This window comes from Argiope bruennichi, chromosome 1 (genome assembly GCF_947563725.1).
Source record: "Argiope bruennichi chromosome 1, qqArgBrue1.1, whole genome shotgun sequence".
NCBI classification, from domain to species: Eukaryota; Metazoa; Arthropoda; class Arachnida; order Araneae; family Araneidae; genus Argiope; species Argiope bruennichi.
Genome location: NC_079151.1, coordinates 82,597,223 through 82,621,787, shown reverse-complemented (window position 1 = coordinate 82,621,787; position 24,565 = coordinate 82,597,223). Strand labels below are relative to the sequence as shown.

The 24,565-nt window shown below is 24.9% G+C and overlaps 1 protein-coding gene across 1 annotated transcript; it reads left to right on the top strand.

Annotated features, from left to right (window-relative positions):
* Positions 1 to 280: 280 nt before the first annotated feature.
* LOC129965451 (protein SAAL1-like) lies at positions 281 to 24,184 on the top strand. Its single transcript, XM_056079327.1, has 12 exons — positions 281 to 510; positions 4,754 to 4,872; positions 8,536 to 8,697; positions 9,924 to 10,007; positions 13,869 to 13,948; positions 16,610 to 16,669; positions 16,778 to 16,893; positions 17,629 to 17,752; positions 19,473 to 19,552; positions 20,265 to 20,432; positions 22,615 to 22,874; positions 23,947 to 24,184. The coding sequence occupies exons 1-12, from the start codon at positions 495 to 497 to the stop codon at positions 24,022 to 24,024; spliced, it is 1,347 nt and encodes a 448-aa protein (XP_055935302.1). The 5' UTR covers positions 281 to 494; the 3' UTR covers positions 24,025 to 24,184.
* The last annotated feature ends 381 nt before the right edge of the window (positions 24,185 to 24,565 follow it).

Genomic DNA, 24,565 nt, shown 5'->3' with positions numbered 1-24,565 from the left:
TTAATGTCAATTTTTACTTTTCTTTTCAGATCATTTCAGTTCCTGTTTCCTGTCAAAACAATATCTTTTAAATTACAGCTTCTCTTTTAAAACAATCTTTTGTTAGATTGTTTAAAATTAGAAATGTTATCAATGAGTTGTTTTAAAATGTCTTCCTTCAACCAAGAATTTTTATAACTGACTCCTGTATCAAATAATTTAATGAAATATTTCCTTCAATGTATAGCATCTGATCACGCTGGCTAAACACGCTTTCCACACGGTTACTGTTTACAAAACAAAATACTATCATGTTCATTTGAAATAGAGCGTTTGCGTTTTAATGTATTCTCGCATTATTATCTAAGTATACAGTGCATGCACAAGTTCTACAAATTCTATTCCGGTTATTAATTTAAGCATTTCTTTGATTTTTTTAAACGTCAAAAAGTGCTCTTTATTGCTGTGAAAGCTTTTTGTAATTTTTATTTGTGGCGCAAAAGTCTTGCACTTCCATGTCATTGAATTCAGGTAAAAATGAAACGCAAATTTTATATCTGAAGTGCTAAATTAACTAAAAACAATTAAACTATTGATTAGGCAAGTAGTTTATATTAGCAGTTAAGTTTAATAATATTATGAGTGTCTATATTTAATGGATGTTTCAGTATTTGGAAATCCGATGTGCAATAATCTTAGTCAGATGAAGTGATTTATATTAATCTAAATGATATATTGTTTGAGAATTAATTTTTTTTGTTTGAAATTGAAAATATATTTTGGTTGCATCCTCTATTTAATTTCGAGAATATTCCTGTATTTTTATAAGTATTATTATGATCGATTTCTCATCTGATACGGCTTTTATTGTTTTTATGACTTTTGCTTTGATGCTTTTCAATTTTATATTTATTTACTTTGATGGGTTTTTTTTTGTCTTTCTTTTTATATTAAAAACCTCTGAATATTAAATTATTTGTTTTTTTTTTTGTCAGATTAGCTGTTGCATGAATGGGAAAATGAATTTATTTTTACTGTTCAACAGTTGTTCCACTATTACTAAAATAACAAATTTTAACTAGTTGTTATTTTATGCTTTATTACCTACCTTTAGTAACTAGCTCGTTTGCTTTGTATACTGATTGTATGTAATTTCACTGAAAACTTAATAGAATATTTTTAAGAATCAATTTATGATAGATATTGAAATCAAGTTATTTTAATAGCCTTATATATGTTCTGGTTATTTTTTCTATGAATATTCCTAATTAAGTCTAATAGTGTATCATAAACAAAATGCCATTAAAAATATCTCTTCTTTTAATCTATCTTGTAACTGCCCAGTGTTTCTTATGGTAGTATAATTTTACTTGGTTTCGCATATAAGCTACATAGATCATAAGCATATTCTTCCTTCCTTATCTTTATATGTTTGAAGAAACTATGCAATTAAATATTCTGTGAGACAATGAAAATGATCCACATTTTATTACAACAATTAAATCTGTTCTTAAGAATTAAATTTAAAAAATTCCAAAATTTGCTAAAATTCTGGAAAAATCTATGCAGTTAAAATAGATATTATTAAAAAGGTATTTTTAAATTGGCATAAAAATCAGTTTTTAAATTGGCATAAAAATTGTTTGATTTTAAATTTTAATAATTAAATATTTTATGCAATTCCTACTTTAATAGCTTCTTCATCAAAATATTTTAAAACTTCAAATTTTGATAGTCATATAATTCACTCATAATATTATAAATGCCTTCAGTCATAATGTAATATGCATCTCTCTAATTTTCTGTTAGTTCCCGTAGAATTTATACTTTAAATTAAAGTGGAAATGATTAATCTGCAATTAATATAATAATATTTTTTACTGAAATAAAGCATTTTTTTTAATAATATGATTACTGAAAACACTGAGCGTTTAAACTTTATGGGCACTAAAGAATATCTTTCTTAATTTATGTAATATTTCAAGAATTTGTCAAGAAAATTTTCTCAGATTCATCATGACCAGATAGATTAATTAACAATGTGTAATTTTAAATGCATCAAATACTAAGAAAATAAAACGAATCGCTTAAAATAAACGGTTGGAAACAGGTTTTAAAAAAACTACTTAAAAAACGATGTACTTAAAACTATAAGCATATACAAAAAAATATATAACTAACATAAATACATTTTAATCACAAAAGCATACAACGAACCTAAAAATAATTTAAATCCAGTCCGCATCTGTTGATAATCAACACAATACGGAATTCAGAACACAATGCGCATGCGTGAATTTTCAACGCCAGTTACGTAACGCAAATACGTGATTTTTTCTACGCCAGTTGGGGTAACTCTATGCGGATTAGAAATTTTTAATTTCCTTTATTCTGTTTTATTTTAATTCAAAAGTACTTCAGAATGAATTTGAAAGATCGATTAATTAACAATGTTTAATTTTAAATGCATCAAACATTAAGAAAATAAACAGAATCGTTTGAAATAATTAGCCGAAAAATCTTAAGCCTAGCCTCATTACTGTTGGGCGAAAAAAAATTGAACCCTTACTCATTTGGCAGTGGGGAAAATGAAAATATTTTTTTGGCGGGAAAGTTAGTTTTTAATTAATAATTAAAATTCTAATTAAAAATTAAAAAAAAAGGAACCCCAGGTGCACATTCCCGACCTCCAAGGTACACATGTATCAAATTTGGTAGCTGTAGGTCAAATGGTCTTTTCTGTAGAGAGCCAACACACACACACACATTGAGCTTTATATGTATATAAGTATAGGTATGATTGGTGATAACTGTGAATCAAAAATTAAGTTATTGGGTTTTAAAAAGGGCTTACAGGTATACATTCTTAGTTTGGAAGTAGTTGTAGTGCTACTTCTATAATTAACTTGATAAATAGAAAATCTATGCAGTTAAAATAGATATTATTAAAAAGGTATTTTTAAATTGGCATAAAAATCAGTTTTGTGCATTAATATTTCTGGAAATTATTGCATGAAAATACAAAATTCTTGTTTGATATTTAATTGATTAAAGTTCTGAAAAAATTACTCATTGTTTGTTATTCCCACTTTTCAAATTTTATTTGAGCTAAATTGGTAGCTTTTGGACAAACAGCTTGCCTTGTAGATCATCAATACATACACACATTCTCTCCTTTGTTATTATTAGAAAATATTTATGAGATTATCTCCAATGAACTAGCTTGCATTTTAAAATTTATAATTCATTCAATCTGCAATTATTATGCATTGAATTATTTGAAAAATTTTTTGATATTTATTAATTGATATAGATATGATAAGTTTTAATGGTTTGATTTGAAGATTATATAAACTGCTTCTCATTATTCTTAGATATTTATTTTAGTTAATGTATATTATATTTTTCTTAATGCACTATGTGATTTTAAAAACCTATTTTTAAAAAAAATCTTAATAGGTATTTCATCATTACTTCTATTCAAAATTATCTAACTTCTTTGGATGTTCTCTGTTGCACTTTTAATCAATTATAGCTGTTGATAACTAGGAAGAAAAATATTTTACAATATGATCCAAGCAGCTTTTGGTGACCAAATTCAATTTGTAATAGCATGACATGCATTTTTAAATTCTGGTAAATCAGAACTTTGTTGCAATAAATTGAATTGATTAGCTTAAAATGAGAAAATTTGAAACGTTAAATGAAACTTTTGCTGCCTTAAATCAACTTTTTATCACTAGATTTTATTTTTTAAAAAAGGAAGAAAGAAAAAGTTTAATGATACATGCAGTAGTTTTTCTTTAAGTATGAATACAATATTTAGCTAACAAGCAGAGCAAGTTATTTTAATAAATATTTTCTTTCCCCTACGTCATATCATAATGATAATGTTGTAATATTAATTATTCAGATAAGAGGTTAATTGATGATGTCTGTATAAATATGCAAGAATTTGCAAATTGTTTTTTTTTTTAAATTTAAATGATGGCCTTTTTTAACACTTATTTTAAATGACAATGAAATTTTTCTTATCTTACAACATGTAACGTTCTTTTTTTTCTTTTTGATTACTGCTAATTTTCTAAACTTATCTATTGATGTCATTTGTTGATATATTTCAGGTAAATTGACCTCTATTAAATAATACCAAAAGTGATATTTATTTAAAAGTAAAACACTTCTGATGCATTATTTCATATTTGCATAAAATATTTAAACATTTTAAAATTGCTCTGAATTTTATGACACAAAAGATTTATTTCCCAATGTGAAGACCTATAAATCTTCATATTTATATGATTCATGTTCTTAAAAACTCATTGTATATTTAAAGATGCTTCATAACATTATATGTTGATATAAATGAACATTATTTAAAAAATCTTTTGAAAATCTGTTATCCTTTATTTGTAACTTTGTTTCTTCTTCTTAACTTCTTTGTAACTTTCTTGACTATGTATGTCTTCATCCTTTACCTCCTTTTCATCATATCTTCCTTTTCTTAAAATGTTGAAATATTTTTTGGTAATCAAGGGAAACTGTGATAGAAACAAAATTATCTGCACCTATCCAGCTTTCACTTTCTCTTTCTCTTAGCTAAGCCATGACATATTTTTTATAAATTTCGTCTTCAAAAGTACTGTAATTTTAATATCAATAATGAATATTCCATTATTTGATATTTCATAATATATTGTTTGTTTCATTGTGTTACTATATTTAAAAGCTAATTTAAAACAATACTTAGATATAACTGTTTTTACAATTTAAGATCGTAATCCATCTCCACCTCCTGAACTACTTGGTAATGAGGATCTATTGCCAGACAGGATTGGTGACAGTGTATATAGCAAACAGTGGCTATATAAAACTTTAATGGTAATTTTAGAAGTAAGTTTATGCTTGTGATGCACTTAGATTTTTTAATGTATTTTTAAAAATATGAAATGATAATTTATTTTTAAGTTAAACTTTGCTTTTATCATATTAAAGAGCAATTTTTCATATTGCCCATTCTTTATGCTTTATTCTTTTCCCTTTCATGTGTTTTATTATATTATTATTATTAAACAGTTTTATGAACATTTATTGAAATGCTTCTTTCTTTCTTTCTCACCCTGTACTGTGCTCTGCAATTTGAATATTTTTGGAAATATTTAGTTTTAAAAATTGATCCCAAGAAATATTTTATTTTATCATTTTGAAGATCTGAATTTTTGAAGTAAGCTTTTATATGCTATATTATAAATCTAAGATCTGATCTTAAGTTTTTCTATATGGAGATTCTTTAACAGGATAGTCAGCAAACTGAAAAAACCTAAAATGGTCAGAGAATAAAGAATCAGATTTTTCAGATCAAATTTTTTTTTAAACCTGGTATTTTTCTTAATAATTCTTATCTGCCTTGGCAATTCTTTCTTCATTTTGCTTTTGTGTCTTACGGGAAAGGCAATGTATCAGAAATGAAGACTTTCATGTTTCTATGTTTAAGACGAAGAAATATTACTTAAAAATTTTTAAGGGACTGAAATTTTGGCTGTAAAAGATCAACAGCTAAATATTTGAAAAGTTCCTAAAGTTTTGAAGTACAATTGCCATGCATCTAATTTAGAATGGATTCTGCTTCAAATTGTGTTGGCTGTTTTGAAGCAACTAATCAGTTAATTATTTATTTTCTTTTTATATTTTGTGCTAAATATATATTTATAAATTTATTGTTTAAAATGTTTATTCCCTCACGTTGGTTTATTGCATAATTTGTGATATTATAGAAGTAAATCAATGATATTATAATTTGGTAATTCACCATTTTTAGATTGAGTCACAATCTAGATTGTGTTAGGTACTAATAAAAACTGTGAATCATTAAAATTGAGAAGTGGATTATATTAACACTTGGTACTGCAATAGAAAATTAAGATTTAATCACTGTCCATTTTATTGCGTTTGCTTATTTCTGCAAAGTTTTTTTTTTTTCTTTCAGAGTATGAGATTGATTGGTAGGATTACTAAAATTAGCTTTGCTTTTGTGTTTTATGGGAAAGGCAATGTATAACTAAGGTTCAATTCCCATTATTGTTATGATTTCCAACTTTAATTGTCCTTCTTTATGTGAAAGGAAAAATTCTTCTGTTTTATTTTTTTCAGTATCAAAGTGATTTTACCGTGTGTTATGAAAAGAAAAATAGAAATTTTGTATTTTAGTATTCAAAATTATTTTTAATTAAATGTAAATAATTGATAAATATTATAATCCAGAACAAATTTATTGTGAATAAATAAATATTATACCAGGACTAGTTTATTTTTCCTCTTCTCTGTTATCTTTATAAATTATGGATTAGACAATTGTATTGTTAATATTTTCTTTAGTATTTTTCTTGTATGTGTTTTTTCCTCTGAATATTTGAAAACATGAATACATACTTTTTGTTAAATTATGGAATTTTTAAAATATCTAACAAACATTGTTATTACTATTTTCTTCTAGTCCTTTTTATCCTCTATATTTTCAGAACTTTTCTTAAGCAAAACAAAATGCTTCTCAATTTTAAAGTAATGCTAAGTACAAACTTAATTAATATTAAAAAACTTTAATGTAATGTTAAAAAAGCACAGTAATGTTAAAAAACTTAAATTAATTTAAGTTTTTTAATTATTATATAGGTACATTAAAGGCAGTATTTCTCCTGCAATTTTCACACACACACACAAAATAAAATGTAACATTTTTTTATATGTTTTAGTGCATACAAAATTGTCATAAAAATTTACAAAATTTATTCATGTTATCTCTCATTTTTCTTTTTATGCAGTCAAAAATATATTTGGTGATACAAACCAGTTTCTACTTTTCTCTGTATAGTAAAAATGGGTTAAGCATTCTGCAAATTTTCAGCTGATTGTGTACAAACGAAGGCAAGATAAAAGTTAATGCACTTTTACTGGTGTATAATTTCCTTTTTTTTTTATGCTATACTTCTTTTAGTGTTTTATATTATTTCAAATATTTTCTTACAACTGTTTTTCATTTAATGGATTTGCGATGATTCTTATTCTGAAGTTCTCTGATGGCAAGAATAGGGAAGACTTCAGTAAAAGCAAACAGATTGCCTCATTCTGAATGCTATTATTATGTTCTCTGCTAATATAAATGTAAATTTGAACTACAGTCTTTCTGGATTAAATCTGTCAGAAGCAGTTTTGAGTTATGGTGGGCAGGCTAAAAACCTATCTAGACAGGCACAAATATGTTAAATGTTATGCATATTGATTTATACATTTACAAAAAAAAAAAAAAATGTTTTTTAAAAATGAAGCCAATTTGAAACTTAGTATTAAAGATAATTTTTTTTCTAAATATTAAATTTTGTTTATTCTTTATTGATTTTAGATAGAAATAGAAGTATTTTTTTTACATACTTGTAATAGATTATTATGCAATAAATAAAGAGAATAAAATGAAGTGAGATATCGTTTTTAAGTTTTAGTATTCATCCAAAAAACATTTTTTTTTTATATAAAATTTGAAAAAATTAGGGTGAAAAAAATCAAGTTGTAAAAATGATAGTCATCTTTTTAAAATTTGTTTGATTTAAATTCTGTTAATTTGTTTAAAATTTGTATAAAAAAATCTTGTATGTTATCTGTGCATCACAAAATATTGATTGTAAAGACTTAAAAAAAAGAAAGAAAGAAACTGTTATCTTTTAATTTCTTGATGATACTATTATGAATTAATTGTTTTTTAGATAATCTCTTCTTGAAAATGTTACGATTTATGATTATGATTAGTTTGCTGTAAGTTGCAGTAATGCTTTTAGAAAGTGATTTGATTTCAGATTGTCATGGATTTTTGCAACTTCTATAAATAGTTTTCTTTTAATTTTCTTTTTTATTTGTTTTTCTCTATCTCTTTGTTAAAAATGATTATTTTCATGATGCTGACTTTTGCCAAATTTAGTTTAATACTGAAGTCATCTTTAATTCAAAATTATATAGATTGAAACCTGTTGTTTTGTATCAAAACAAATATAGGGGGGGGGGACATATATTTAATTTTCTTTCTATCAGGGACAAATTTTGTATTTGACATTTTGCATTTCATTGTTCAAGATATACTTTTTTTAAAAAAAGATTTTTGAATGTATTGAGTAATTTCCAAATTTGGAGGCAGGTTAAACAAGTCTCCATAGTATGTGAATGAGAATTAATAGAAATTGTTAACTATGTTGTATTTATCTTACTGTAATTATTTTGACCAATGGTGATTTTCAGTTTGATACTCTTTTGTAAAAATTTTAGGTTGAATTAAACGACTCCTGAATTTTCATTTGCCGATTCAAGACAAAACACGTGATAATTTTTTTTTCTCCTTGGCATATGGATTTGAAAGGAAATAACTATGAAGATTTTAACTTGAATGTAAATAACTATATATGTACAAATAATTATACTCATAATTATATACTTTTACATGTATGAAAAAAAACCCCTTTATAACTATACTGATGTAATATTTTAATTTAATATATGTGTATTATTTTTTTCTAGTGGTGTGAAAGCCCTGATTCTCCTGAGAATACCACACCTAAAACTTGTGTGCAGACTAATAATGATAGTGAAGGAAAATCTCCTGATAGTAAAGATATAATTGAATTAGATCCCCGGATTGAAGATGATGCTTGCATATTGTGGGATATGTCAGCAAATAAAGTTAATAAATAATTCTGTATTTGTTAAAATAATTCAATCAAGAGTATATAGATTGATTGACTATCTTATTTTATTTTGATAAGTCTTTAAAGTATAGACATTCTTTGTGAAAACAGTGTACATTTATATGGATTTATCTTGATGGTGTCAATTAGTAATTAAATAGATTAATTTCATTAACTCTAAGATTTAAATATGCAACCATGTGTTTTGCATATTCTTTCATTTACAAAATATTTTAAGTCTTCAATAGATAGTGGATTTATTATCTGCTGAACTGGTAAAATGGTTAATGATTAATTTAATAATTTAAACATTTACGGTTCAGGGAAGGATATAAAGGAATAAGTTACTAAAAGCAGTTTTTTTTAATTACATAATTATAGTCACTTATGTATACTTATAAACTATATTTATATAGATTGGTAATAAGTAAAGTATAGATAAAACTAATTTCATTCAAAGATTTCATCAAGATTTTTGCTAATAATTACATCATATACAAATTACTAGTTTTTTTAAAAATGATTTATAAAATCTTAAAATTTACATGCAAGTTTCTATGATATTTGAGTTCAGTATATTTTGTTATTTTTTTTCCCCGTGAAACACTTATTATGCTTTTCTCAAAATCAAACTAAATAATAATTTATCACTTTCTGATTGCTGATATCTAATATAAACTACAGTTATTTTGTTATTGTAAGGGTGGATATATAAAGGGCTGTTTGTACTTTCAAAACAGTAATAAATTATTCTCCTACTATGTGTAAAAATCAAATTATTTATTAGCTGTTATAAACTTGATTTCTTTTACCTTTTTTACATATTTTTAACCAAATTATTCTCATATCAAAATATTTATGCTTTTGGCTGATTTTTCCCTAAAATTTTAAATCAATTAGATGGATTCAATATATTGCATTTCACTAACTCTTTGTTCTCTGCTTCCCTCTCCTTCCTATCTTTTGCTGCAGCAAAAGTTATATTTCTAATACAGCCTAAATAAACTAAATTTTATAAAAAGATGCAATTCAAAAATGGCCTTTTTTCTACTTTATATATTTAGATATTTTTTTCTTAATACATCTTTCGGTGAATCAACTATTAACATGTTATAGAGAAGATATATTTCTGTGTAACCAGTTAAAATGTATTGAATACAATATTTTTACAAATATTGATATTTCTAACTTTAAGATTTGTTGATTAATTTTTCTTAACAGGAAGTTGCCGAATTTTTGGATACATCTATGGCACCTTCTATATTTCTTGATGTTATTGATAAAACAAGAAGTCCTCGACTCTTGGTAAGTGTTGCATTAGTTTTTAAACTCTTAAAGATTATTTATTTTCATTTAACATGTTTTATTTGTTGATAATTAATGTTCTGTGTGCTTGCTATTTATGAAGGTTTAACCTTCTGCCTTCTTCAGGTAGCGAAAAGGATACAATTAACTATATTTAATTTTAAATTATATATATATATATAAGACTGGCAAGCATATGAATAATAATTAAGCTAATAAAATGCACCTTTGGAAATGCAACATAGTTTTTCTTTCTAAATATGATCTGATATCTAGTTTTATTTCAAACTAGCCGCCTTTGGCAATCAGCCGGTTCGCCAATCTTAATGTTCATTAAAATTTTAATAATTAAATATTTTATGCAATTCCTACTTTAATAGCTTCTTCATCAAAATATTTTAAAACTTCAAATTTTGATAGTCATATAATTCACTCATAATATTATAAATGCCTTCAGTCATAATGTAATATGCATCTCTCTAATTTTCTGTTAGTTCCCGTAGAATTTATACTTTAAATTAAAGTGGAAATGATTAATCTGCAATTAATATAATAATATTTTTTACTGAAATAAAGCATTTTTTTTAATAATATGATTACTGAAAACACTGAGCGTTTAAACTTTATGGGCACTAAAGAATATCTTTCTTAATTTATGTAATATTTCAAGAATTTGTCAAGAAAATTTTCTCAGATTCATCATGACCAGATAGATTAATTAACAATGTGTAATTTTAAATGCATCAAATACTAAGAAAATAAAACGAATCGCTTAAAATAAACGGTTGGAAACAGGTTTTAAAAAAACTACTTAAAAAACGATGTACTTAAAACTATAAGCATATACAAAAAAATATATAACTAACATAAATACATTTTAATCACAAAAGCATACAACGAACCTAAAAATAATTTAAATCCAGTCCGCATCTGTTGATAATCAACACAATACGGAATTCAGAACACAATGCGCATGCGTGAATTTTCAACGCCAGTTACGTAACGCAAATACGTGATTTTTTCTACGCCAGTTGGGGTAACTCTATGCGGATTAGAAATTTTTAATTTCCTTTATTCTGTTTTATTTTAATTCAAAAGTACTTCAGAATGAATTTGAAAGATCGATTAATTAACAATGTTTAATTTTAAATGCATCAAACATTAAGAAAATAAACAGAATCGTTTGAAATAATTAGCCGAAAAATCTTAAGCCTAGCCTCATTACTGTTGGGCGAAAAAAAATTGAACCCTTACTCATTTGGCAGTGGGGAAAATGAAAATATTTTTTTGGCGGGAAAGTTAGTTTTTAATTAATAATTAAAATTCTAATTAAAAATTAAAAAAAAAGGAACCCCAGATGCACATTCCCGACCTCCAAGGTACACATGTATCAAATTTGGTAGCTGTAGGTCAAATGGTCTTTTCTGTAGAGAGCCAACACACACACACACATTGAGCTTTATATGTATATAAGTATAGGTATGATTGGTGATAACTGTGAATCAAAAATTAAGTTATTGGGTTTTAAAAAGGGCTTACAGGTATACATTCTTAGTTTGGAAGTAGTTGTAGTGCTACTTCTATAATTAACTTGATAAATAGAAAAATTATTTTTCTCTTACTCTTAGCTTCATTTCTGAATATCTATGCAAGAGTCCTTTTTAGCAGTATGCATAGAGAAAGTGGTGTCAAATGAAAAATACCAAAATTGGTTTTCACTGAATCCATAAGTTTATCTGAATAAAACATATTTCTGTACATAAGATATTTTTATGCTGAGACAATTTATTTGTAATTTTTCAAAAAAACAAATAAAATCTTTTTGGTGGAAAAGTATATGTTTGGGTGTGTGAAAAGCAATAGATCAATAGATATTTTGAAATATAATAACCATGACATTATAGAAATATTGTGTATTTCTGCAAATCGAAGATATTCAAACATTTATACATATCTTTTAGACATTTTTGGCTTGAATTTTATCTATCCATACATTTTTTGCAGTTAATTTCAAAATTAGAAAATTGAATGAGAGTTCAATTATTCTTTTATTGTTCTTATTTTTTAAAATTATAATAATAATGTTTTTCCCACAAAATGTTATTTCTAATTTGTTTTTGTTTAGTATGGCTAGTCTAAGGGTGCATAAGGATTATTATTTTTTTCATTCTTGGTTTAAGAATAAAATTTAAAAATCTACTTAAAATCTGGGACTGAATGTTTTAAAATTATTATTAAAAACTTTATTTTTTATGTTACATTCCTTAATATGTAACAGGGTTGCCATGCCACTGGCAGAACAGGAAAAACTGGAAAAATAGAGGAAATTAAAAAAAAAAAAAAAAAAAAACTGGGAAAATGTGAAAATGTCCTTAAAAACAGGGAAAATACAGGGGATTTTAAGTTTCTTAGTTTTAATTTTTTCCCATCCAAAAAAAAAATGCTGATCTCTAAAGATTGCAATAATAAAGGATCATAGTCATAGCTTCCAAAAAAGAAACAATACCATTCACAATTGTGTAATGCGGAAACTCGCTCCTTTTCTCTCTCCTCTTTTTTTCTGTATAGATCATTCTAGTTCCGATTTGTGAAACAGTTGTTCTGTTTTGCATGAGATTTCCGAATTGCAGATAATGAGCATGTATAAGACTTCTTCAACTGCACGAAAGAATAGATTATATTTCTCTGGTAGAATTAGTAATAATCTGTCTGGATTGAAGAAGCAGTGTGGTGGTGTTTAGTCTACCATATTTGAGTTTATTGAATGGTTTATTATTTATTATTTGAGGAACTGTGATTTGATTCAAAATAGATTAGAGAATGTTTTTTAATCAATGAGCCACTCAAAATCCGTATGTAATATGAATTAGGCGGATAAAAAATCAGTCCTGATTTTTCTGAATAGGCTCGAGAAATTCCACAAACATCAATTCGCTGTGTACTGCTCGCTTTGTAAGAAGATAATAAGCCTAAGTAATATGGAAAAGCAGGAACTTACTAATCACATCAAAAGAGGAAAACATACAAGACTGTGTCATCATTGATGCTGGACTTAGTATTTAAATGGAATGACACATCAAATGCAAAATATCAGATTTAATGTAAGAAAATAAACTGATTTTGAACGTTTTAGTTCAAAAACGGTAATGTAAACCTAAATTTTTGTAAGCATTAAAACTCGTTAAGTTCATATTCTTCCTGTAATTTATTCAATGATATCTCGTAAATATTTTAAAATAGGTTCACTGAAGTGAAATAGCTAAAAAATATATATGTTAGCTCTTATGGAAATGTTGAACTTTATTTGTTACTGATGGGATATATTACTGATGGCTAAAAAAATCTGCAGAATTTGCAGAAATTGATGCCCAATGTTTGAATTGGCAAAATTGAAAAATAAAAAAAATAATAATTTTGCCTTGTAATGTTTTTTATTAAGTAATCATTAAATTATTTATATCATGATAATAAAAATGTTTTATGTTTTATTTCACCCAAGAACATGAGAAGTAATATATCCCTCTCCCCTTTATATATAAATTTTGTCTTATAAAATGCTATATAAGAAATATAAATTAATTTCTTTTCTATATGTAAATATAAACCTACTTTTAATATGCTATAATTTCGAATAATGTTAAATTGTTGCTTCCTTTTTTTTCTTTTTCCACTCCTTAAAACCATATAATTAGCACATAAGTGCTATTCACACATTTTCTCATATATTGAATGTACGTACAGGGAAAACACAGGTATTCTTTTTTCTAGATATGAATGGCAACCATGATCTAAGTAGTTAATAGATATCCTCCCTATTTGGTATTTTTTTTAGATATTGATGTATTTTTTATTTTCTTTTAGGAAATAGTTGTTGGTATTCTTGGTAACATGTCATCATTTGATTCTACATGCCAGAGCATTTCAAAAAACAGTAGATTAGTGTAAGTGTCTTGCAGTGTTATCTTAATTTCATTTTTTCCATGCCTCTGAATTTTTTTTTTCTTTTAATTTGCTGGAATCACGTTTAATTTTGTTAAAAATATAATAAAATGCTAAAATTATTTAAACATGCTTGAAAACGAATATATTATTCATATAACATTTTATCACTACGTGGAATTATAAAATACTGAAGCATATCTAATAAAATAATGTAATAACCAAAAAATATTCTATAAAATGTAAGAGCTGAAATTTAAATTTCTTGTTTTGTTGAAAACACGTGCACATCAAAATTGTTTACATAGTGAACAAAAAAATATATTGTTATTTTCTGAAGAAAGTCTTTATAAAATGCGTGGCATGTTTATTTAAAATTAATCAAATATATTGGTAGTTTGATATCCAGGTGTATATTTAATTTTTAAATTTATTCGGGAAGAACAACACATATATGTCTTTGCATTATTGAATTTTCCATGGGCCGAACTCTTCATATGTTCTTTTATATTCGATTCTCCACAAGATTGAATGGCACATCCTTGTATCAGGCTTTTGGAATGAAATGATTTCTATGAGATGGCATTACTAATCCAAGTTTTTATCAAAAGATTAGTCCAATACATTAATATTTCTCTCTCCGAGGTCAGATTAGGGTTGAGCAAGTGTGTGTGAATTATTAGAATATAAACAGAAGTATATATTTGGTAATTAAAGAGAAATACATGCTCATTTTGAAGAGGGTGTTTTAATTTATACTTTCATTTCGAGTAGTGATTCTAACAGGGATTTTATTCCTCTCAATTTCATTTGTGCTTTCATGGTTACAAGACTGCTTATCTTTTCGGGAGGTAATATGTAAATTCATGATTGATTGATCTATGAATTTATCTGATGACAGTAACAAAATATTAATTTAATTTTTGTAAAATAGATGATTGAAATCTTAGAAAATGCATAGTATGCTTGAAGCAAGATAAAACATTGCTTATGAATATAATTTCTATAATGTCGCTTTCTATACTGATCTGCATTTTAAGAATTTTCATATGGCTTTGAAGTATTAATTATTTCAATTTTAATGAAATATTTTAAAATATTAATTGTAAATATTTATTTTTCTTATGTTTTTATATTTAATGTCAATAATCTGGTGTTATTTAAGGTACTATTGATCATAATAAAATGCATTGCATTTTTCAGGTATTAAATATCTATCAAATATTTTTAAATAATTTTTAATCATGATTGAAAACATACCTTTTTTTTATATATTTAAAAATTGTTTCATTTCTATGCAAAGACTTTTTTTTATATATTATTTTGAACATTTTTGTAAAATATAATGCGAGGCAGTAGAAATACTATGTACTGTACTAATGGTCTTAGCTTGTCAGGTCCCTATCCTATGGGTGCACTTTTTCTGTGCATCTCCATCCTGAAGGGGTTAACAAAGATTAATATTTTAAAACTATATATGTTTATCTTAATATGCTCAATCTTCAATCTTTCAAAGGATAATGAAATTTAAGAGGTTGCTCTCTAGTATCCTATGGATCATTCTAGGTTTAATTCCTTTCTCATTGAAATACCTTTACTTTATCAATTCAGTTTCTTTTTTAGCATATATTTTTTTTAATTTTGCACTATTGAAGGATTTCTGCTTAAACCCTGATGTGACTAATATTAGTTGTTAAATTTTATCAGAAGTATGCTCTTTTATATTTGTATTTTTTCTCTAGGTATTTTTATTTTTCAAATTGTTACTGGTTAAATTCACATGAATTATATCTTTTGGACAACTAATAAACTTTGACCCAATATTTGATTTTAAAAAATTAAGCTTCTATTACTTTATTTGAATCAGATTTAAAAATACATATATATATCCTGCATTTCATTTACCGTTCTTATGTTTGTAAATCAATAAAGATATTTCATATATTTGCAAAGCAAAGCAAGATGTACAAGTTCTTTTCCTTTTATTCTAGTTACTTGACACCCATATATATATATATTCATATAAGGTTATGCAATTGTAATTAAAATTAATTTTATGTAGAAAATTATATAATTTATTTTTATGTGAAATGTAATATAAAATATATATTGCTCTGTATTTCAAAATTTCAGTTCAAAAAATGATGTCATTTTGTAAAACATTAAGCATTTTTTCCTGCAAAATGTATAGTTTTCCTATTACATGTCCATTTCAAGAATTCTTGTATTCATTTTTTTCTTTTGTCCTCACATATATTATATTGAAATAATATATGTGAGATATAGCATATAAACCTTAATTATAATATCGTGTGAGACAGATATGAAATATATTTTATTTTGAAAACAGAAGTCAATATACGCTATCTCTTCCACACACACACACACACAGACACACTTCGGTTTTAAAAATTGCTTTTGGGCTTTTGCTACTGGATTTGCATCTATGGAAATGTACATTCCTCTGATGATTGCGAATAATGGTATATGGCATACACTTGCAGAACCCAAAAATAAAATATATAAAATAGCTCTTGTTATTCTTTTATTTAATTTTATCTGGGTTTTTTTTTCTAGTTGCTACATTTATATAACCATTATGTAGCTTACCAGAGCATTAAAAAATTTTTAGTTCTTAAACTAAAATTATGATTTTTATGCAGGAATTCTATCCTTTTACTCACTGGAACTTCGGACAGTCCTACTTTACTACAAGTATTTCGGTAATATGTTTTATTTATTACTTATATTTTGAAGTGTGTATTTTCATATAAATAAAATTCATATTTAATTCTTCTTCTTTTCTTTTATTTATTTTCCTTTCCTTTCAGTGTCATTCTTTGTGGAGTATCTAATGAAAATACCCAAAATATTTGGTTTGAAGCTTTTGAAAAAAATCCATTTTTTATGGAAAATATGAAATTTATTTTTGAAAACAGTCTAAGTGGTGAGTATTCAATTTAAAGCATATTTTTTTTGCATTTAATTTGAATCTTTTTGTAATAATAAATTTTAAGTATTTGATTCTGTATTTTGTAAGTCAGTTTTGTTCTCTCTCAATTTATTCACCAACTTGTATTTTGCTTAAATGCTTCTGCATCATATGACTTTTTAAATTTTATTATGTATTTTTTTTTCCTTGTGTTCTTAGAGGGAAACTTTTTAATTACCCCCCCTTCAATTTTGAAAGTTGAACATTCTGCTCATTGAAATTACTATCATCAGAATAAAAGTGAAACTTCTGAATAATGATTGATTTATTTGCTTTAAATTGTAATAATTCCTGTGAAAAACTTTAAGATGGTTCACTTTAAACTTATAAATAATAGTTTAGCTTTCATTTACTTTTTATTAATTAATTTATTTAGAAAATATTTGCTGCAATCATTATATTTCATAGATAGTACAATAGTTAAACATTAAGGAATATATTTTTTTTTTATTTTGAAGAATAAAAGTAAGACATATTTTAAATAGGTTTTGCCTTTTAAAACTTATGGTAAACTTTTTAAAATTTATTTGCAGTGTCAACATGTCTGGATTCATAGGAGGGATTGTTTTTTGAAAAAATAAAAGAGGATATTACTTAATATTAATTTAAATGAATCTTTGAAATATTAACTGTTTTATCAATATTTATGTTTTTGGGGGTTTCTTTTTTCCATTTTCATTAATTTTATAGGCACTGTTATTAAAGGAACATTTCAACTCCTGTACAGTATTTTGAATGAAAATGCTAAATACTGTAGAATGTGGGGTGAGCCATCACATATTAAAGCTATCATCATAGCGGGTAAACAGTCATTGTAAGTATTTTTGAATAATGAATTTCCTCATATGTTTCTACGTTCTGAAAAGTTGCAGAAATTATATACATTTTTTTACTTGGTTTTTACTGAAAATATAAAAAAAATAATTATGATGTATTTCCATTAGACTATTTGTAAGATTATAAAGGAATTATATCATTTTGAAACAAATGACTCTTTTTTTTCTGAGAATGGTTTATATCTGAAGTTAACTTCATTCAACTATTTTATATTACCCCATAATGAGTTCTTTCTAACTTATTCCATATAAAGTATTTTCCAATCCTTTGTATGTAAAGAAGTTTTAATATTCATGTTGCATCATTTATTGTATTCAATATTTGCAAATTTAAACAGCCTATCACTCAATTACTTGGACTTATTAAGTAATAATTAAAAAGTAAATAAAGTTTTATTTCTGTTTAATAATTTGACAAATATTTTCTTTAATTGTTAATGTTAAGCTGAAATTATATTATCATTGCAAATTTTTTTAATATTTGTACACATTAAGTAATTAAACACTTATATAATGGCCATCATGCTTTAACTTGTAGCATAAAATAAAGAGTACATAGTTTTTCAGAATGCTTCTTTTCAGAAATTGAATCAATGAATTCACATTTTATTCATTAATATCTGTCTTTGATGACTTGCTGATTTATCATATATTGATTGTGTTTTATTTTGAAATCCTTTACGCTAAACTTAATGTTCATGATTCCCTCAACAAAATTATTTTTAAGCATCAAATAATGACAGACACTATCACCATCCTATTTTAATAACCTTATACTTTATTTTGCATATGAAACACTCATAATAAAGTCAAGGCCCATGATATCAAAATGCTATTGAAAATTTGCTTGAGTAATCTGTTTCATATTGCATGCTGTATTTTGTGGTAATATATATAATTCCACTTTATGGTTCTTAATGTAAACTATCATGCCTGAAAATAATAAATAAAATCCTAGTTCCTTCAGCTTTCATCAATTTAAGTCAGTCAATTAAATATTTGAAGAAACAATAAAAGGACTTGAATTTTATTGCGGCAGTGAAACCTATTGTTGAAAATAATGATTTTTTTTAATTGCTTAGATTGTAGAAATATTTGTATTAAAATTGAATTTGTACAATTTAAAAGACTATTTTTTGAATTTTAAACTCAGGTAAAAATTAGTTTTATGCAATAGTATTTTCAAGAATTATGGCCAAAAAAAAAAAAAATCTAATAAGATTTTTAAAAAATGTTACAAAATTCACTTTTCTACATTCCAAAGGATATTTGTGCCAAATTTAGTAGCTATAGATCAAACATTCTATTTTGAAGAGCATTAAACAGATAAACATTCTTTTTTTTTTATAAGTAGGGCAAAGTTTTAAAAAAAGGTTGTTTTTTTTTTTTTCTATTTTTTACAAAATTCAATGTTTTTGTTAATACTATCATAGATAACTTTTTTTGTTATTTTACTATTTAAAATTTATTATGTTAAAAATAAAATCAAAATGTTCTTAAACATTTTCTATAAGAATCCTTATGGAATCAGCAAATACATTTATGGTATCTATCTTACCAAGTGTAATTAAATGCATCAAGTATTAAATGTTATAATGTATTGTGCTAACATGATCTTCTTTAACATTTCTATGTACATAAAAGAAATATGAAACATTTTATTTCAGTGAATTAAAAAATAAACTTTTTTATTTACAGGAAACTTCATGAAAATTTGGATAACTTCTTTTGTGTTTTGAATGCATTATGTCAATATACACCCAATATTGAACTACTTGGTAAGGATATTTTACAAAATAATTATTCAGAAGAATTAACTATTCTAGCCATCGCACATCATTTATATTTAAAATGTCAGACAGATGAATGCATAGTTGTTTCATTTCAATATATATATATATTGCTGCTTTAAGTTTTAATGATATTTGTGTTTATTTTATGAATAAGTGAATTTCCCGTATAGAGCTAAAAAAATCAGATAATGATTAATTTTAAGCTCAAAAATATGTGACTAATGACCCATTATTTTGCATCCCATTTAACTGAGAATTTTTGCATTTTATGATGAATGTATGTTTTGATAAATAATAAACTTACATTATTTTTTTTACATTCACTGATTTGAATGTAATTTATTAAGTATTATTTAGGAAGGAATATTACATTTATCAATATTTCTTTTTCTTATATACATAATTACAATGTGTGTCTTTTTTTTTTTTTTTTTTCTTTTTCTTTTCAAATTTATGAATCAGGTAATTTTTATTTCAGCTAAAAATGTGATTTTATATATATTTTAAACATTTATTTTATCTGCTGGATTTTAACTAAGGCCTTTTGCTCATGAGAATAAAAATATTAAAATTTCTTTGGAATATTTTGTAGTTCTATGTAAAAGCCAATTCTTATTAAATTATTGTTCTGAATTGCAAATAATTCACATTATTATTTTATTTTCAAGACGAAATATTTTATACCATTGTTTTGCAGTTCAAAACTGGACGGAACTGAAGTTACTATTTGACTTATATTTTTTAAGTCTTGATGAAGAAGATGGGCTACCTGATAGACTAAGAATAACTGCAGTTTTTTCCTGTTTTGATACATATAATACTCTTTTAAACTACGAAAATATGCAGTGTGAGCAAGTAGTTGTTGGTAAGAATATTTTTATTCCATAATTTTGAGATGCTTGATATGATTTTGATTATAATTTTATTTATGTATATTACGAATGTTTGCTGTCTGCATATAATTTAAATATTATTAATCATTTTAAGTGACCATTTAGTTTGCTGACTAATGATTGAGTTTCATTATAATCTTAACTTAATGTAAATTCCAAATTGTGGAACATTTAATAAGTTCTACTATGCTAATTTTATACTGTTCTTTGTGTACATGATCATTTCTAAAGGCTTCAAATTGCATTTTATAACTGTCCATGTTATCTGACATCTAATTACATGTTGTCACTGCCAACTTCACTTCCTTATTTCTCTTGCAAACGATACAATTCATACCAATATAGAAACTTGAAACAGTAGAAAAGATTAATTAATTATTCAATATATATAACAAAGCTTAGCTATATATTTGCATTAGCAATGGAAATGGTTTAAATTCTCTTGATATAGTTGCATGTATAGTTACAAATTACATAAAAGAATATTTTTTCAAATTTGATAATTTAATAGGAAAGAAAATGGATTAAAACAAAACTGTATATCATTTAAAGGATAATTTTTACCATTTTCAATTAGAATAAAAATGGCTTTTGTGGGACAAAAAAAAGAAACCCAAAATTTTAGCTGATGTTTTATGTTTAAAATTCTGCGAAAATAATAAATTATTATATGGTAACAGTTCACATTTATTTGTAGTTTTTAGAATGTGCCTTCGAATTTCTTATTTATGGCTTTAAGAAAGTAATTATTTTTCTGTAACTGATATCTTGTAATTAATAGGATAGGATTAATTATTTGCATCTAATAAACTGATCAAAAGTTTAACAGGTTACAGCACAGGTACTAATTCTCTTATAATAGCAAACAGTGGAAATTAAATAGAAGAATAAAAAGTTAATTATGATTGAGATTGAAATAACAAAAATAAGATGGAGCTATCAAATAGTACTGAATTATGGTTTGAAAATAGCTGGAATTTATGGAAATGCCAAGTTGCTTCAGAATATTAAAGAAATTATTCCATCAATAAATGGCTCCATCTGCATGTATATGTTCTCTATATATACATATATGAGATATTCAACTCCTGAAGATGTTTCAGAGCTATTAATCTTTATTTAAATAGTAATTAATGTTAATGTAAAAAACTTTAAAGAAACAAGCACTTTTAATTTCATAGTTTGTTATATAAACATGAAGCTGGTTCAGAGTTCTCATTCTAGAATTTGACAATATATATTTGGTTGTGAGTACTGACAACTTCAAGAAATTAAATTTTAATGTAAGATAATTACAATTTTAAGAATAGAAAGCCTATCATTCTTTGTTTTTAAATACTTAACACTACTTTCATTTACTATTTCATATAATAAGTCATGTGGATCTCTAACTGCTATGTAAAAGCAGAATTACAATAATTACAAATTTCGTATAACATCTAGTAAAAAATTTTCACAGAGCAAAATGCAATATTGCAATGCTTCAGATAGAATGCCAAATGCACATGAAAGTAATGATATTTTTGTTGTGCTTATTTATTTATATAAGCATAACGAAAATAGTTTGTTGTGCTTATATAAATAAATAAGGTAATGAAAATTTGTAATATATTTGGATTTTTTTTTTTTTTTTTTTTTTTTTTTTACATTGGCACATGAATGTGAGATGTGAACAAAACAGTAAATAGACTTATTTCAATGGTAAAAAAAAGCATTGTTATAAATTTTGTTTAAATTAATTTTTAAAAAATAGATTAAAAGCAGAGAAATAATTGTACAGAAATGAAATTTATTATATCTGAAAGCTTTTTTTTCTTTAATTTTTAAGGTATAAAACTAATCATAGAACATATATCATTGCATAAAAATTAAGTTGAAGAATGTAAAATAATTTTACAGCCATTTCACCTCCTATCAATTTTTTTAATAGTACAATTAATCTTTCGAGGTATTAAGGAACATATGTGCCAGATTTCATTTGATTCTGTTTGAAGGTGTAAAATTCTATAAGGTTCAAAAAAGCAAACATTCAGTTATATATAAATAATGCTTTCAAATGAATTTTATTTTGTTTATGTTTATTATATGTATGGTTTTTTTTTAACAAATTGATGGTATAAATATTGCAACATGCTTTCTCCCCCACCCCTATAGAATCACAAGTTCTGGAGATCATTAATAAAATAGCACATTCTGTCAGTGCTCTTATCTTGGATATCAGAAAAAGTAATATGGAAGTTTTAGATTTGCAAAATCCACAGAGAGATCCTCCAAGAAAATTTTTGAGGAGAATTGAAGAACGAGATGGTACACAATATATTACTATGATGACTGAATATGAATTTAACCAGTGGACCGTTTTATTGGAAATTATTATTGATACTGCAAAAACTTTGCTAAAGTATACTGAGAAAGTGAGTACCAGTGTTAATTGTTTTGAATATATCCTAAATTTATATTGTTTGAAATAAATTCTTTTATTTTTAATTGTTAAATTTTCATGATGGAATTTGCAAAATTAAGTTTCTGTCATCTACTTTCAAAACTATTGAGTTCTAATGAGAAAAAAAAAATAATAATGTTTTCATTTTGAGGAAATTTGATATTGAAACATTGAAGAATTTATTTCTAAGTGTTTACATATTTATGAATAAAAATTGTATATATTTTAATGGCTTGTTTTCCTGCATACACAATTTAAGATTTTAGGAAGATTTTTTTATATTTAAAATGCTATTTGCTTGTGAATGTATTGTTGATAATTTAAGATTTCAGTTCTTTCATGCCATTCCAGGTCTCTGAAATTTTAGAGTATTTTTCTTTAATTATTCAAACAGTTTTGATTCCAGAATGATAGGACTATTTTCCTTTTAGAGAAGGGAAAGTGTATTTTATATTTAAAAAAAAATGTTACTAATATTATATTTAATATATTATTTAATATATTATATTTAATTATATTTTTAAAAATGTTACTCACTATATTACAAATAATTTCCATCCTGACACTTGGACACATATATTTAAAAAAATGAAAATACCAATTATAATGATAAAACATCTTGTATTTTTACATCTTTAGAATTTAAAAGAAGTCATTTAAAAATGTGGTTGACAATAAACTGTAACTGGCAAATATTTTCTGATGAAATTAACCAGTAATATAATTAAACTTTGTTTTTTTAAAAAAAATTATAGAATGCATTATTTTACAAATTATTGGAAATTAGTTATTAATAATTCTAGATTTTTGCTTAGAATTAGGAATTTTTACATTCTTACTCTCATAGGGAATTTATGGTTTATTTCAATAGAAATGTTCATTTTTTTTTCTCTCTTCTTCTTAAATGTAGCATTTTCTGAAGGTGTTCTCTTAAGTTTTAATATATTTGCTTGTTTTAAACTTTTTTTTCTTCAAAAATTATAGTAAACAAAAATATGGATAAATATTTTTTATGAATTGCTCTCATCTTGTATTTCTTACAGGAAAGTGAAAAGGATATCCTTGAAGATATTTTAAATTCAGAGGTGGTTAAGGAAAATATAGGAGTCCTCATTATTTAGTCAGCTGGAACTTTGTACAAATGTAAGATTTTTGTAATATTTCAGAACTTTTAAAATTATCACCATTTTCCCTGCTCATTGCTTGTCATTTGTACTTTATTCAGTGTTTGTACTATATATGCTCCTGTTCAGTGTTATAATAAAATTGTTTTTCTTTGAATATAGATTCCTTTTGTCTTCAAAATGAAAATTTTTAATGAAAAAAAATTCATGATAAATTGCAATTGAATAAAAATATAATGTTTCATTTGTTTTTAAATTGAAAACATTAATTGCATATTAATCAATGTAATTTTAGGATGAAGCAATTAAAAGGATAGATTTATGGAAATGTCTCACAAAATCAAAATTATTCCCCAGATTATAAAATAAGTGTAAAAGAAAAACACCACAGTGAATATTTTAAAGTAACATGCATGAAAAAACATTTATTCCCTGTTAGTAAAAAAAAAAAGGTTCTGACAAATAGTTAAGAAATTTAACCAATTTAAATAAATATCTTATCAGCCATTCTCCCTTACATAATCCTCTTTAGTAATTA

What these genes read in the sequence shown, in the direction of transcription:
- LOC129965451 (XM_056079327.1), top strand. An exon ending in ACCCAATATTGAACTACTTG is followed by an intron (nt 19,553 to 20,264) that starts GTAAGGATATTT and finishes ATTGTTTTGCAG; the next exon opens with TTCAAAACTGGACGGAACTG. An exon ending in GTGTGAGCAAGTAGTTGTTG is followed by an intron (nt 20,433 to 22,614) that starts GTAAGAATATTT and finishes CCACCCCTATAG; the next exon opens with AATCACAAGTTCTGGAGATC.